This window comes from Grampus griseus, assembly GCF_964374135.1.
Source record: "Grampus griseus genome assembly, chromosome: 14".
Classification (NCBI taxonomy): Eukaryota; Metazoa; Chordata; class Mammalia; order Artiodactyla; family Delphinidae; genus Grampus; species Grampus griseus.
In genome coordinates, this window is record NC_139008.1 from 63,116,120 (window position 1) to 63,131,163 (window position 15,044).

At 50.1% G+C, this 15,044-nt stretch overlaps 1 protein-coding gene across 4 annotated transcripts in view; it reads left to right on the plus strand.

The window, feature by feature from the left end:
- Positions 1-15,044, plus strand: part of DNMT3B (DNA methyltransferase 3 beta) — a gene marked incomplete at both ends in the record, with an annotated part of 35,970 nt that extends 20,926 nt beyond the window's left edge. For 2 of the 4 annotated variants that reach the window (XM_082670312.1, XM_082670313.1), the window contains 13 exons: positions 1,004-1,111; positions 2,011-2,155; positions 4,030-4,155; positions 4,291-4,335; positions 5,527-5,606; positions 5,906-6,018; positions 6,380-6,563; positions 7,104-7,188; positions 8,110-8,255; positions 8,585-8,675; positions 8,996-9,144; positions 9,979-10,064; positions 14,903-15,044. In XM_082670312.1, coding sequence (XP_082526438.1) covers positions 1,004-1,111; positions 2,011-2,155; positions 4,030-4,155; positions 4,291-4,335; positions 5,527-5,606; positions 5,906-6,018; positions 6,380-6,563; positions 7,104-7,188; positions 8,110-8,255; positions 8,585-8,675; positions 8,996-9,144; positions 9,979-10,064; positions 14,903-15,044 — 1,500 coding nt within the window. Of the gene's footprint in view, positions 1-1,003; positions 1,112-2,010; positions 2,156-2,859; positions 2,920-4,029; positions 4,156-4,290; positions 4,336-5,526; positions 5,607-5,905; positions 6,019-6,379; positions 6,564-7,103; positions 7,189-8,109; positions 8,256-8,584; positions 8,676-8,995; positions 9,145-9,978; positions 10,065-12,611; positions 12,682-13,422; positions 13,542-14,902 lie in introns of all 4 variants that reach the window. The other 2 variants (XM_082670310.1, XM_082670311.1) reach the window with 2 other exon arrangements.

Below are 15,044 nucleotides of genomic sequence, written 5' to 3' on the forward strand. Positions count from 1 at the left end.
ATTGGGCCATTTGCCATTAACACATTGGAGTTCTCAAAGGGCAAGAATAATATGACCTGGAGTATCCCTCATGGGGAGCGTCTGCATACAGAGGTCCTCCTTGGCCAGCAGAGGGAGCTGAAGGACAAATGTCCTGGGCCTGTGCTCTCCCTGAAGCATCTAATTGCAGGGCTATGACTTGTGTGCAATGAAATGAAAAAAAACATGGAGTGTTTGTAATTGCTTTGGCCCAGTGAGACATAAAATGTGCTTAGCAAGACTTAGCAAGACTGCGTCTGATGCTAATATTTAAGATGCTGTTATGTTAGCATTATGGGATGGGATTGCAATACGGGGCCTGGTGCTTGGGCCGCTTGCTCTACTGAAGCAGTTTGGCATTGGGGTAGCACCTGCATTTCCATGCACAACCGTGTTGAATCCCAGTCCCTTCTCACCAGTAGCGGCAACACTCCTATGGGTGGTTGGGCTTAGAGATTGAGAGGGGAGCATGAGTGCCAGCACTGGGGAGAATGAAATATCACATGTCTTGTCAGCTCTGAAACCTGAACGCCCAGTTTCATCTCATAATTGGCAACCCAAGTGGTTCACGCACGGCCTGGGGACTTGGGGATGAGACTTGTAGCATATGGATCTGTAGCCCCAGTGGAATTCCTGTATCACCAAGTCACGATTACTAAAAAGAGCGTCGTCTGTGCCAGGCACTGTTCTCTAAACACATCCGTTAGCTCAATTAATAAAAGGCTAAAGTAAGTAGACAGTAAATAGTAATCACAGCTATCTGTCATGCTCACGAAGGAGGAAAGAACATGTGCAAAACCCCTAAAATCGGAGCATCTGTGGTGAATTTCAAGACTGAGCTGCAAGGGGGTCACACCAGGGATCATGAAAGTCATTTGCTCTGAAAATATCTGTGAACCTGATCCCCAGGAATAAGCTCATGAGAAACCCAGGGCACCCGAGACACAGGCTGTAGGTGAATGTTGACGATGGCTTTCTCTTCTAGATACCAGCAGATAAGTTGGTGGCCTTGGGGTTGTTCAGCCAGCACTTTAACCTGGCGACCTTCAATAAGCTGGTCTCTTACAGGAAGGCCATGTACCACGCTCTGGAGGTAACATGGTGGTGGGTGGCTAGGGCCTGGCCCCAAGAATGGGGTTAACGCAAGAAACATACAGAAAGCCAACTCGGTGTGGCCAAGGATGGGTTGGAGGGGACTGGGGCAAGCAGGGAGGAAGGAGGTTGAAAGACAGTGGCCTGACAGGCCGTGCTGGGAAGGGAAGGAAGGGATTTGAATCTGCCCATGATTTCCCAGTGCTACCCCAGCTCCCCGCTGGTCTCCGTCTGAACTGCCCACTGAATGAGGAAGGAGGAGCCCTGGGAGGTAGGAGGCGATATTCGAACCAGTGAGCAAGCTTTTCCAGAGCTTGTGGTTCAAGGCCAAGAATGGGCAGCTGCTGAGGGTCAGCTGCTTCCTCCCCTTGTCCGTGGGATCCGTCAGGCTCTGTCCTTCCTCTACCTTGACTTGCAACTGAAAAGATCAGTGTCCTCTGTCCAGCATTTATGAGATAAGCTCTGTGCTTAATTAGACATGTAAGTCCTGGTGCTTCTGAAATAGGACTTAACACCTCCGCACCTTCATTAGGGAAATTAAACAAGAAACCTGGAGCTTTCTCAGAGGCCATGAGACAGTGCTGGCTGATGCTTCTCCTATAGCTAAAAGTGACGCAGCTAATTCTGACCCTCTACCCTCGAGAGAGATCTGACCACTCCAGTTCCCTACAGGGAAGAGATCATATTTGGTGCCTGTGTGGGGAGACTTAACGCTCCCCCCATGGCCTGTCCCTGCACAGGGCGTTCCTCGCTGTCACATACCACAGCTCAGGACAGCTGTCTGGCTATGAAAGGGCCCAGTGTAAAGGGGAATGCAGGCCCCAGCAAGGGGCATCCCTGGGTGGGGCCAGGCAAGCACCCGCCCCTCCTGTTCATCAGATTCTCTCTCTGTCTCGGCAGAAAGCCAGGATGCGGGCTGGCAAAACCTTCCCCAGCAGCCCTGGAGACTCGCTGGAGGATCAGCTGAAGCCCATGTTGGAGTGGGCCCACGGGGGCTTTAAACCCACCGGGGTCGAGGGCCTCAAACCCAACAACAGGCAACCAGGTGGGAATGGCTCCCTGTGGCAGCACCCCTACTTCTGCTGGTGGGAGCACCCTGGGGAGATGCAGTCACCCCCTGCTGCCTCCCATCCCACCCCGGCTTTACAGCAGCCGGTCGGCCCTGGCTGGCTCCTTAGTTTAGTGAGTTTTTTCCAACAGCCTAGCCTTTTCTAGTTTCACTGGACACTTTCCTGCCAAAAGGTCAAGTACACATAACCGGGATTGAATCTGTTCTTTGTTTTTTATTTACTTTTTAATTGTTTTACATCTTTATTGGAGTATAATTGTTTTACAATGTTGTGTTAGTTTCTGCTGTATAACAAAGTGAATCAGCTATAATGTATACGTATATCCCCATATCCCTTCCCTCTTGCACCTCCCTGAGTCTGTTCTTAAAGCTTGAGTAAACAGAGTCAAGATGGAATCTTCACTAGCATCTTTTTTTAAAGGAAAAAATAATTAAGCTCTGCATATTGGAGAAAACTTGGAATGTGTTTTTAAAAAAACCCTACAAACTCCCAAAATCTATAAGTCACCTCCATTCAGAAACGGGCATCATCTATCCTCACATTGACCAGTATTGCATTTCCCCCATTATTAGGGATCTGTGGTTTCTTGTTGTCACTCTCCGGAAATCCAGGATTTGTCCTACAATCCTTATATTTAACACAGTGTTTTCTGTTTTGTTTTGTCCCTCCCCGCCAAAAGTGGTTAATAAGTCGAAGGTTCGTCGTGCAGGCAGTAGGAACTTAGAAGCAAAGAAACACGGTATTCCCTCCCCATCTTTTGACTATGCACTCTTTCTCTGCACTTTCTTTCAATTTCTTTGCATACACAGTGGTCACTGGAAAAGAATCAAATCTGTTAAAAGTCAACCTGAGCTCTTACCCCTGCCCCTTCACTCCAACCTTCACAGCTGCCCTTTAGGGCCATATTTTTGGGTGTGCACGTCCTTCCAGCTCTTTCTGTACACTGGTTGGATTCCTGCTTTCCCTTTATTTCTCTATTTATCGTATAAGCACTGTCAAATGTCATTTTCTCACTAAAGGGTCCTTATGATTTTTAACGGCTGTGTAATTTTCTCTCCTAGGGTCAGAGTCAAACTTAACCATGTCCCTTATGGATTATACTGTACAGGTTGAATAAAAATACAATGGAATTTATAGACATATAAACAGTAGCCACCTAATATAATTAAATGTTTTCTAGTAGCCACATTAAGAAGCTTAAAAAAAGAGTAAAATTAATATTCATCATACACTTAATCTATTTCCAACATTGTAGCATTTCCAACAGTCAGTATAAAAAAAATTAAGATATTTTACATGACCTTTTAGCCCTATTTTCAATATCTCATTTTTGATGTGTCTTAGAACATCTCAATTTGGATTCTAAATTCTCATTAGAAATACTTGATGTCTATTTTCACAAATGTCCAACTTGTTCCAAATGAATTAGTTAATTGGATCAATTGCAGTTTTTAAATTCACATAGAAGTTAAATGTAGAATGCAGTTCCTCAGTCATACAAGTGACATTGTCAGTTCTCAGTAGCTACATGTGGCTATCAGCTCATTGGGGATCATAGACAGTGTCAGGGTTTCATCTATAGACTGAGCTGTGTCTAATTGTCTTTGTGCTGGGTCTAGAGCATGTATTTTGCAACTACAGCTGTTGAAGACCCTGTACGTGGGTTAGCTACGTGAGGAGTTTTAAATTACATCCTCATGCAAATTTTCCATAGAGGGGCCTGAGACACCCAGGGTAGACTCATGTCATGGCCGGATGCAGCCGGCACCCAGGCATAGCAACTAGGGTCCTGTCCTCCCAGCACCCTCCTCCCACCCAGCCATGGCTGCCTTCTCCCCACCTTTCACAGAGAACAAGACACGAAGACGCACAGCTGACGACTCCGCCACTTCTGACTACTGCCCCCCAGCCAAGCGCCTCAAGACAAATTGTTATAACAATGGCAAAGACCGAGGAGAGGAGGACCAGAGTCGAGGTGATTGTGGGGCAAGGAGGCTGGGGGGCGGTCCATCCTCAAGTGGAGTGGGCAGGTAGTGACCACCCCGCAAGGGCGTAGATGATCAGTAAGAGGCTCCCCGACCTCATCTCACCCCTTCTTTTTTCTAAACAGAGCAAATGGCTTCAGATGTTTCCAACAACAAGAGCAATCTCGAAGGTAAGGCCCTATCCCTGGTTGGCTTCCCTGCCTGGGTAGTGCTCCCAGCCTGTGCTCCAGGCCTGCTGGTCTGCCCGGCGGAGGTCCACCCCCAACTCTGCGTTGACCTCAGGTCGAGGCGTGGACATCTTACTCAGATGCTACTTAGAATGAGTTGCCTGATTTTCACTGAGGCTGATTCCTAAGATCAGTGAGCAGGAAGTGTGCCTGGGGACAGAATGGAAATGAGGATGCTTGGGCCGGGAGAGCCCAAAACCTGAAACCATGATCTATGGCCTCGTGAGCCCCCTGAACAAGCGCTGCAACTGGCTTTGGGGTGAAAGGCAGGCACACTTCACCACTGTCACTCTCCAGCCAACTCTGGTTCTTTGCCCTGGCTGGGAATTCCGCTGGGATCGAAACTGCCCAGTACTCATCTAATGGAACTCGGAATGTGTGAGGACAGCTGTCTATTGCTTCCTCAGCCCGATGTCCTTTAGTCAACAAATAGTAAGTGGTTAGTCGGTGCTGGGTAGGAAAACAACAGAGCTGTTGACCCAGGGAGCCCCGATTGGAGCAGGCCCTTTTGATTCTGGGAACTGGACCCATGATCCTCCTATCCCCCAAGACTCCTGCATCTGTCTGCTTCCTGGCAGGGGGTGCTTGGTATTTATTTTGCAGGCCCGGTCCACCTGGTCAGGGATGTAGATCAGTAAGACCTGCTGATGTGAAGGGACAGGATAGCCTATAGTAAAAGGACCCGGGCTCTGAAATTCCAGCCATGGCTCTGTGTAGGATTGGTCACGGGCAAGTCCTATCATGATGAGACAACAGGCAAACTGGCATCACCACAAATTCTCCAAAAGTCCCAGTCTGTAAAGAGTCTTTAAAGATTTTTCATACCAGACCCTCCAAGCTTGGTTCCTCTGCCGGCACAGCTGCTCCTTGTTCTGTTCTGTGGACACCACCCTGCCCCCCCACTTCTGGGTCAGACGTTTGCCCGTCTTGTGGGACCTTCTGCTTGGAGCTGTCGATTTAGCCTCTCCATCTCTGGAACGGAGATGGCAACTTTGAAGCACAGTCAAAGGAACAAATGGTGGAGAATCTCTGGCATATTCCTAACGTGGAGTCAATAAGAACAGAGACACAAGGCTTCAGCAGCTGATCTTGGGGCTGTCATTGCCACAAGCTGCATCCCTGTCTTTCTTACAGATAGCTGTTTGTCCTGTGGTAGGAAAAACCCCGTGTCCTTCCACCCTCTCTTTGAGGGTGGACTCTGCCAGACATGCCGGGTAAGACCAATCCCCACCCTGGACTTTCCTGCCCCTTCCCTTCTTCTCAACTTCCCTGCACTTCCCTAGGATGAAGCACCTGCGTGTAGGCGGTCGGGAAGGCTCTAGTGGGGCCGACCGCCCCACCCTTCACTCCGAGGGGCGGTGCCCCGCAGACCCCAGCCAGCTGTCCCTGTAAAGAGCAGGCCGCCCATGACCTGTTCTATGGCTGCGTTCTAGGGCCTCCGCCAGTGAGCAAGCGAGCGGGGCCTGGAGGTCCCTGGTCTCCGATTTCACAGGCATTTCTCTCTGGCTGCCAGGACCGGTTCCTTGAGCTGTTCTACATGTACGACGACGACGGCTACCAGTCCTACTGCACCGTGTGCTGCGAGGGCCGCGAGCTGCTCCTTTGCAGCAACACGAGCTGCTGCCGGTGAGCACGGGGACTGGAGCCTCGCTGACCTGGGGACGGGGCCCAGAGTCAGTATTATATCTGTGGGGCCTGTCCTTGAAGTCTCTATGTCCCTGAAGTAGAACTGGGATGTAGGGATGGGTTTAAGAAAGGCAGGGAGCGGGCTAGAGAAGGATCCCCAGAGCTGCCTGTGGACTGAGGGCGCCCAGGTGTCCAGGGAGAGGTTGCTGTTCCTCACACACAGGGCCTTCCTGCCCATGGGGAAGGGCAACTGGGGGCCCGAGAGGGTTTCAGCCAGCACACGCCAGCTCCGTGGGGAGGGTGGGGTTCGCAGGAGAGCCGCCTGATGACGGGCACCCCTCCTCCCCGCTACCCGGCGTAGGTGCTTCTGCGTGGAGTGCCTGGAGGTGCTGGTGGGCCCGGGCACGGCAGCGGACGCCAAGCTGCAGGAGCCCTGGAGCTGCTACATGTGCCTACCCCAGCGCTGCCATGGCATCCTGCGGCGCCGCAAGGACTGGAGTGTGCGCCTGCAGGCCTTCTTCACCAGCGACCCGGGGCTCGACTACGTAAGCCTGGCACCCGCCCCAGTCCGTGGAGTTCACGGAAACAAAGCTCCACTGTACAGAGGAGCGTCTGAGAGCCTCAGACTGGAGCCCCGGCTAATTGTCCCGTGTGCGCTTCCCAGGCAGCTCCAGTGTTCTTCCCTCCCCTCCTTCTTGGCTTGGCTTTTTCAAGGGCCTGCTGAAGAAATAGGAATGGAACTGACCCAGCCTTAGTCTCAGTGGAACTGCAGAGGGGAGGGAAGCCTGTGACCTACTCCCAAGTCTTAGTGGGCATATATGGCTTTTCCTGGGCTGCAATTTCATGGAGGAGCACGTGTCTTTTTGTGGGTGACTTTGCACCCGTGTCAGAGCCTCATCTGTTCCGTGTCTAAGGGTAGAAGGGCCATCTGTGCCAAAGCTCCCCAGGGCATCCCAGCGAAGAAAGGGCAGAGCTCAGGGCTTGTGTCCTTCAGAGGAAGGCCAGCCCTTCCTCCTCCCAGAGCTTGAGTCCCCCTCCCCATACCCACACCTTGACCTCCATGACCTCTTTATTTAACCTGGCAGGAAGCCCCCAAGTTATACCCTGCGATTCCCGCAAACCGAAGGCGACCCATTCGAGTCTTGTCCCTGTTTGACGGAATTGCGACAGGTGAGTTAGGAGTTCACCTGGGGATGCTCACCTGATCCAGGTGTCCGTTGTCAGTGTCAAGAAAGACCCCTGGGAAGTACCTGTTGGTCACCTGTTCTGAGAAATCCACTGGCTCCTTGTTTCTCCCCTCAAACCTCTCCACCATTTCGCCCACCTGGTCCGCTTTTGGTCCTTTTTAAAGGCATGGATATTTTAGCCTCTGCATTTTATTTTTTATTATGTACAGGAATTTTGGAAAATTATTTTCCGTTCCATAAGCATAGATATATTGGGGATTATTAATTGGGCAACTCTGCTCCTAACATCTCTAACGTTGTACCCTCCCGTTTCCTCTAGGTTTCCCGTGTATAGAATAAGCATAGCCAACATGCATGTTTGCCCCGGGACACTTTGCCTGATTTAACTCCTTTCATTGTCAGAACTGCCCTGTGATGCATTGTCAGGAGCATTTCCCTTTTCCTAGAGCAGGAAGCAGTGAGAATGAGTTGCTGTGCACTTAGCATCACTTGTACTTCTATTTGTTCACCAGTGTCCGCCTGCCTAAAACACTGACAGCTTTTAAAGCTTTTTTTTTCTCGGCATGGTTTTGGAGAAGATACCCATTCATGTATCTGACTCTGCTGGGGCGGTAGATGGGGGGCCTTGGCTATGTGCCTGTCAGTTTTAATAAATGCTGTCAGTGGGCTATACCAGTTATATATACATATTTTCTTCATGGAACTCCGCAGAGAGCCTGGGGGGCCCAGTGTGCAGTTAGGTAGGGTTAGACCCTGCCATCTGCAGGGGTCCACTTGAGGACTGCCATGGCCTTGCTGTGTCTGGTCTGAGTTCTGGAGATGGCTTAGCGTCACTGAAAGGAGGGACCCTCGGCCGGACAACCCTGATGTCTTTTCTCTCCCCCTCGACCCCCCCCCAAAACAGGGTACTTGGTCCTCAAAGAATTGGGCATCAAAGTGGAGAAATATGTCGCCTCCGAAGTATGTGAAGAGTCCATCGCCGTTGGAACTGTTAAGCATGAGGGCAATATCAAATATGTGAACGACGTCAGGAATATCACAAAGAAAAATGTGAGGGCAGCCCCCCTCTTCCTCCACTCCCTGAGTCCCCCACGTCCTCACAGCCACGTTGCCACCTTCTCCATGCCCGGGGTTGTGGCAGAAGAGAAGGTTTGGTTCCATCAGGCTGCACTGTTAAACCCGCAACTTGGAAATCATTCAGAATGATTTAGATCTTAGCGTATCCTGAGCATTTGGTTTTCTTGGGTCAAAAGTAGAGTTGGGAGACTGAAATCACCAAGCAAGACCTAGAAGCGGGTTTCCTTCTAGCTGGTTACCTGGAACCCAGGCTGTTCATCTCTCCATCCTCACCCCCATCCTGGACTGTTTTTCTCTTGCAGATTGAAGAATGGGGCCCCTTTGACTTGGTGATTGGTGGAAGCCCATGCAATGATCTCTCAAATGTGAACCCTGCCAGGAAAGGCCTGTATGGTGAGCATCCCTTCTTTCCCGTGGTCCCAAGAGACCCTGTGTTCCCTGAGTGCTGGTCCAGGAGGAGTGGGCTGAGAAGGAGCTGTTAGCTTCTGGCCAAACTTACCTGTTGTCTCTGTTCATGCCTCATAGTGACTCCCCAGTCCCCAGAGATACAAATGAGTACCGCAGTGCTGATGCCTGTCATTGCAGAGGGTGGCAGGGAGAAGGGACAGTAAGGCATCAGCCTTAGCTAGTCATCGGGAACCCATTGGCCTCAGTATGGAGGGGTGAGCTGAATGGTTTGAACCTGGCTCTGCCGTTTTCTTTTGTGGGCTCAGAGGGCACAGGCCGGCTCTTCTTTGAGTTCTACCACCTTCTGAATTACACACGCCCCAAGGAGGGTGAAGACCGGCCTTTCTTCTGGATGTTTGAGAATGTGGTGGCCATGAAGGTTGGCGACAAGCGGGACATCTCTCGGTTCCTGGAGGTGAGGGGACCCGGGGTCTTGATTGTCAAGATAACATGAGCATGAAGGCCCTGCTGGCGATGGGGGTGTAGGGTATTTCCAGTGTTGGGAATGATTTCCGGGTTCCCCATGGAGGGCATGGCTAGGTCTGAGTAATGGAATGGAGTCGGTTGGTTCTCTTTAGTACTTGGAAAACATTTGATCTCTCACCTCACCCCAAACCCACTGAAGTCAGATGATGAAACCATCACCTACTTTTGGAGGCATCATGAAGGAGATTTTTTGCTCTAGAGAGTTTTTTTTTTCCTTCTCACCCTTGTTCCCAGAAACTCTACATTAGGGACCATGGGCGAGTGAATTATTTACCATTTAATATGCATCAAGCATTGTAGTAAATACTTTATGTACATACTTATTTCCCCCCAACGTTAGAGCTAAAGTTCTGCTAGTGAGGTTATAGAACTGGCTGGTCAGTTCCCTCATGCCCTGTGAACCTGACCAACCAGTGGCAGAAGTCAGATTTTGCCGACACTGCACTTCCATAACAAGGACCTCAACCTGCTGGATTTCAGTTTTGAGTTGCTTTTACCACTGTACACAGTACACTCTGTAATAACATGGCGTGCCCCAGGGGATACTTTCTCCTATAACCTGCCGGTCTGATCTGGTCTCTTTCCCCACCATTAATTTGGGGGCACTAGCTATGTCCTTCAGTCAGATTCTTGAGGGGAATTGGTCTGTCCCTTGCCTGACAGGAACCATGCCTCCTCCACAGCCAGGGGACTGCCATGTCACCTGTCTGCCGCCTGCATTCTGCCATGGGCTCCCAGCAGCTGCCCTTCTTTCTCCCTGCAGTGCAATCCAGTGATGATTGATGCCATCAAAGTGTCTGCTGCTCACAGAGCCCGATACTTCTGGGGCAACCTGCCCGGGATGAACAGGTAACAAGGGGCTCCGAGTGGGGCAGGTAACAGCCAAGTTAAATATAACTAACGGTATGAGCCATTAACCATCGACTCTTATGAGAGAGACACATTGGAACCTTGTAGAAAGAGCTGGCTCTGCTGAGAAAAGGCCTCACCCTCTGCTTCAGACCAACCCCTTCAACCATAGGGTTATGGTTGAAACCTGTTAGGCTGTACACCAAGTGTACCTGAGAATCTCAGGTCAGGATTCCTCAGTACGTTTATTTCTGCTCTGCCTAGGGACCTGGTGCTTAAAAGTGCCATGTGTTGGAGCAGGCTTCTTCCCAGCGAGGGATGCTGACGTTTCTACACCCCACCTCTCCTCCCAGTTACGGTCCATTGGGAAATGAACTTAATCTCCCCGCCCCTGAGAGGAAGTGATCCCTGGACCAGGCCTGTGGTGACCAATCAGGTGGCAGAGCTGAGATAACAATTGGTAGCCCAAAGCCTGTCTCCCTTGGATTTTCTTGACTGAGATCTTTCCCCAACTTTTCATTAGTCCTTTCATGCTGAGAGCCACAAGGCAAGTGGCTTGGCTGTGGGTTAACTGTCTCCTTTATGTGGCTTCACGGAGGCCAACCTTCTAATTAAGATACCAAATGTGATGGTAATATAACTTGCAAATGAGTTAGCTTCAAAAAAATTCTTCTTTAAAAGGGAGTGTTGGAAACATAACTTTCAGACATTTAGCAAAGTGTGGACAGAGGTCAGAAGGTACTGGAATAGCTTGGGATTTCTGTTGGGTGTCTTATATTTTCATTATCAGCCCATCAGATGGTGCAATGTTCATGTGTGGAATGAACTCCGCTTATTCACTCCGTTCCTGAGCTGTCACCCTGCCAGACACTTCTGTCCCTGCTGCCAGTTCCGTGGTGACTAGATGTCAGTCTTGGCTCTCACAGAGCCAGTGAGGGAGGCGTAGAGAAGACAAATGATTTCAGGGTCAGGATTGGAGGGGGCACTGGAAGAGTTGATGGGGAGGCTTCTCATCCCAGCAGGACCCAAAGTGATGGAGTGGAGACATGCAGTTGAGAGCAGAAGGGAGAGGATCAGGGAGGCCAGTGACGGGCATTCGCAGAGCAGCTTGGAGAACAGTGTTCCAGGGGTGGGGAGTGGGTGTGGAGTGGGTGTGAGAGGAGGGCTGAGAACTCCGAAGTATGGGCCAAATTATGTGAGGCTTGTAGTCATGGCAACACATATTTACTTTGACCCAGGAGTGCACGTGAGATTTTAAGCGGATGAGATGAGTTGTGTCTCTGGTTCTCAGGGTTTCTGGTGGAAGACTAGACTATCACGTGGTGAATGCAGAAGTGGGGAGGCAGCTGAGGTGTTGTTCAGAGGAGGAGGGCTCTGACTTTGATTACTGTGTTGTGCTCAAGAGGTACCATCCACATGCACTGAACACAATGAGAGCAGTGGCTCCAGGAGGGTGTCCTGTGGGATTACAGGGAGGGATCAGATTCTAGATAATGGGATTTGCTGAGCACTATCTGAGCTGGGATGAGAAGTGAACTGCTACAGGTGGGCTGTGCAGGATCCATGACTCGGCCAGCGTCAACCCCGGGTCACAGACCCAAATCCAGCCTTTAGACCAAACATCTTTGTTGTTAAGATTTCAGTCCTAGAATCAACAGAAGGTAGAGCAGGGCTGTGAGCCCTTAGCTCCCCTGGGTCCATGGAAGAGTTGGGAATGGAGAGAGGGTGAGGTCAGCGAGGCATTATTCTGTGTTCGATGGCCCCTCTTGCGGGCACCATATCCAATCTTACGTCTGATTTCTTTTTGGCCTTGGAGTTGCTTACACAGGGATGCTGTGGTGTTCATCAACTCTGTGCATTCAGACCTTTTGCTGGTTTTCTGGTCTGGACCTGCTTAACCACTTCATTTTCTGAAGTTCTATCCATTCTCCTTCTCAAGCATCTGTTTTCCTCTCTCTGCTTTTGCAGGTTTCAGTGGTGACAGTTACAAGGGGGAATTAATTTTAGTCCTTTTGTGAACCACCTTTTGTCTTCACTTGGACCCATTATTAAAGCCTCCTGAGGCTGCACTCCAGCAATAAGCAAGCAATCATGGCTTTGATGTGCTAGTTGGAGTGAGCAGACCCACAAAGACCTAATCCAAGCTCCTGAGGCTCAGAGAGGTGGCAGAACTTGTTCAAGGTCATTCACTCAGCCAGCGAGCCGTGGGGCTGAGACTGAGGCATCTCCTGCCTCCTCCAACAATGTGCTTCCCCATCCTGCTCCCCTCAGTGAAGGAGCTTTGACTACTGTTAACATTTGGGAAGGAGGAGCATTCACTCCTGGACATTGGGCTCCCCGCCCCCCGGCCGCCATCAAGGGGCTAGTCTGTCCCTGGCTCAGCACACAGGCTCGTGCTCATGCCAGGGCCATTTTTATCATGTATTTGTAGCAAAGTTCACTGCCAGAGCACATTTTGCAGCTTGGGCTCTCACTCCCACCTTGGGAGGCACCTAGCCAAGGCCCCTTTCCAGGGGGTAGGAAGTAATGGGTTTTGGATGTTCTCAGGCCTGTGATAGCATCAAAGAATGATAAACTCGAGCTGCAGGACTGCCTGGAGTTCAATAGGACAGCAAAGGTAAGATGTGCTCTGTGCCTGGCCCACTGGGAAATGCACTTGGTGATCTCTAATCGGGACTTGACCTTGGTGTCCAATTTGTTCCTGCCCCTCCCCCCACGTGACTCCCTGGTGCTGGGCTTCTTTCCCCACATAATTGTTCTATCCTGTCTAAAAGTACAGCGTAGGAGAGGTTCTTGATAAACAAATCACTATGAGAAAAGGCAAGTAGACTTTCCGATTGTGAAGGCACACTCCACAGAGACTCAGCTCATCCTCCCAGTGAGAAATGAGTACACTTTTGCAGAAAAAAAAAAAAAAAATCCACGGTTAAGTCATGGATAATTCTATTAAGATCTCCATAAACGTACTTTTCAATGTTTCCATTAAGCTAAGCTCCATTCATTCAAACCCTGGTTGACCATCCTCTACAGTCTGGGTGGACTTTTAATTTTGCTTAATCTTGCTTGATCAATAACTCTGTTTTCTTGGCCCCCATGTGATCTCATTTGTGGTCATTTGTTGTTTATCTCTTGTTCTCTCTGAGGCTGGTCCTTCCTGTTCATTAACTTCTTGGTGTTTGTGGGAAGCACAGAGTGTTCTTGTTCTTCCAACTTTCCTTTTCTCATTCCCTCTCAGAGCCCGGCCCTGACACTCTCTCTCTGCCACCCACCCTCCCTCCTCCTTCCCTTACCTGCTTCTGAGCCTTGACCCAGAACCCTTCATTCTGTGCTCACTCCATGATGTCGTTTTGTTCTCCAGTTAAAGAAAGTACAGACAATAACCACCAAGTCGAACTCGATCAGACAGGGGAAAAACCAACTTTTCCCTGTTGTCATGAATGGCAAAGAAGATGTTTTGTGGTGCACTGAGCTAGAAAGGTGAGCAAGGCTGTACGTGCAAAGGGGAATCAAGCAGATAGAGAGAAAGGGGAAGAAAACATGGTTAAGGCCAGCAGTGCGAATGGGCACGTGCTTGCCTTAATTCCACATGGTCTCAGTGACCTTCTATGTTAGCAGGGCTGGGAGTAACCTTTTCAGTTAGTGCTTATTTCCTAGCAGAAATGGCAAAAGGGCTGTGGTGGTGAGGAATCCAGAACATGAGGTCGTGAGACGGCACATCTGTCTATGTTGGCTGTGTTGCCCTGGCATTTGCCCGCCCCACCATGCTGGGACACTAGGATGCATGAGGCTCCAGCTACAGGACACCCCGCCGACATGCCGTTGCTCTTTCTCAGGATTCCTCCTGCCAAGTCGCTTGTTCTAAGCTGATTCCTCCTTAGCCACAGTCTGTCTTCTCCCTTATCCATTTATTTGACTAAGTTGGTAGCGTGTCTATTTTGATTCAGGGAAGCAGCTCTGAGATTTCATTTCTCCTGTTCTGTGTTTAATTTTTTTTCTCTCACTCCTTTTGTTTTATTTTGTTATTGTGATTAGAATGCAGTAAGGGCTACGAGTATTCCTCTTTACATTTTTGGCTGTGTTTTGTGGTTATTTGATAAGAGTATTTACATTCCAGATATGTTAGTTCTACAACTGGATTTATTTCTTGGTTTAATTTGTGGTATTAGATTGGAAACCTGGGAAAGAATGAGGTCCCGTGTATCTGTAGCCTCTTCCCAGACCTGTGGTAGAGTTCCATTCAGGAGGCTGTTGGTATATTGGGTTGCCATCTACCGTTAAGTCCAGCTTGGCCCTTGATCCAGCAGTTTGCTTTGAAGAAGGAAAGAAAGTGCAAGATGCCTCAGTTTACTCACAGTAAATTATCTGAGCATCTGATGATTGGAAATAGGTCCATTATGTGAGTGTCCTTATTCCTTACTAAGGCAATTTGCCTAGCTTCTGTCCTTGTGTGGTTTGAAGAGAGGTCTGTTTCAGTCTGCTGGCTGGCCGGCCATCTTGGCATTCATTCATTTGAGAAAGGTCCACTGAGCACCATCTATGTGCCAGGAGCATCGTGCCAGTCAGTGTAGGGGCGTGCACAAGACAGGTGCCCTCAGAGAGGGACCATGCCCTCATGACAGTCATTTGTGCTGAAGAACTGGTGGGCCTGGCCTCTGGGGCTCAAGAGAGGGCTCATGTGAAGGCCTGGTGGGCCTGGTGGAAGGGACGGGTCAAAGGGCAGGAAGAGCAGCGCCACGTTGGCTGCTGAGGCGAGGATCTCCCAGAGGCGTTAAGCACGCTGGAGGGGGCACATCTGACTCCCTGTGTTTTCACTCTGGTGCCCCCCTCCCCACCCCCAGGATCTTCGGCTTTCCCGTACACTACACAGATGTGTCCAACATGGGCCGTGTTGCCCGCCAGAAGCTGCTCGGGAGGTCCTGGAGTGTACCTGTCATCCGACACCTCTTCGCCCCCTTGAAGGACTACTTTGCCTGTGAATAG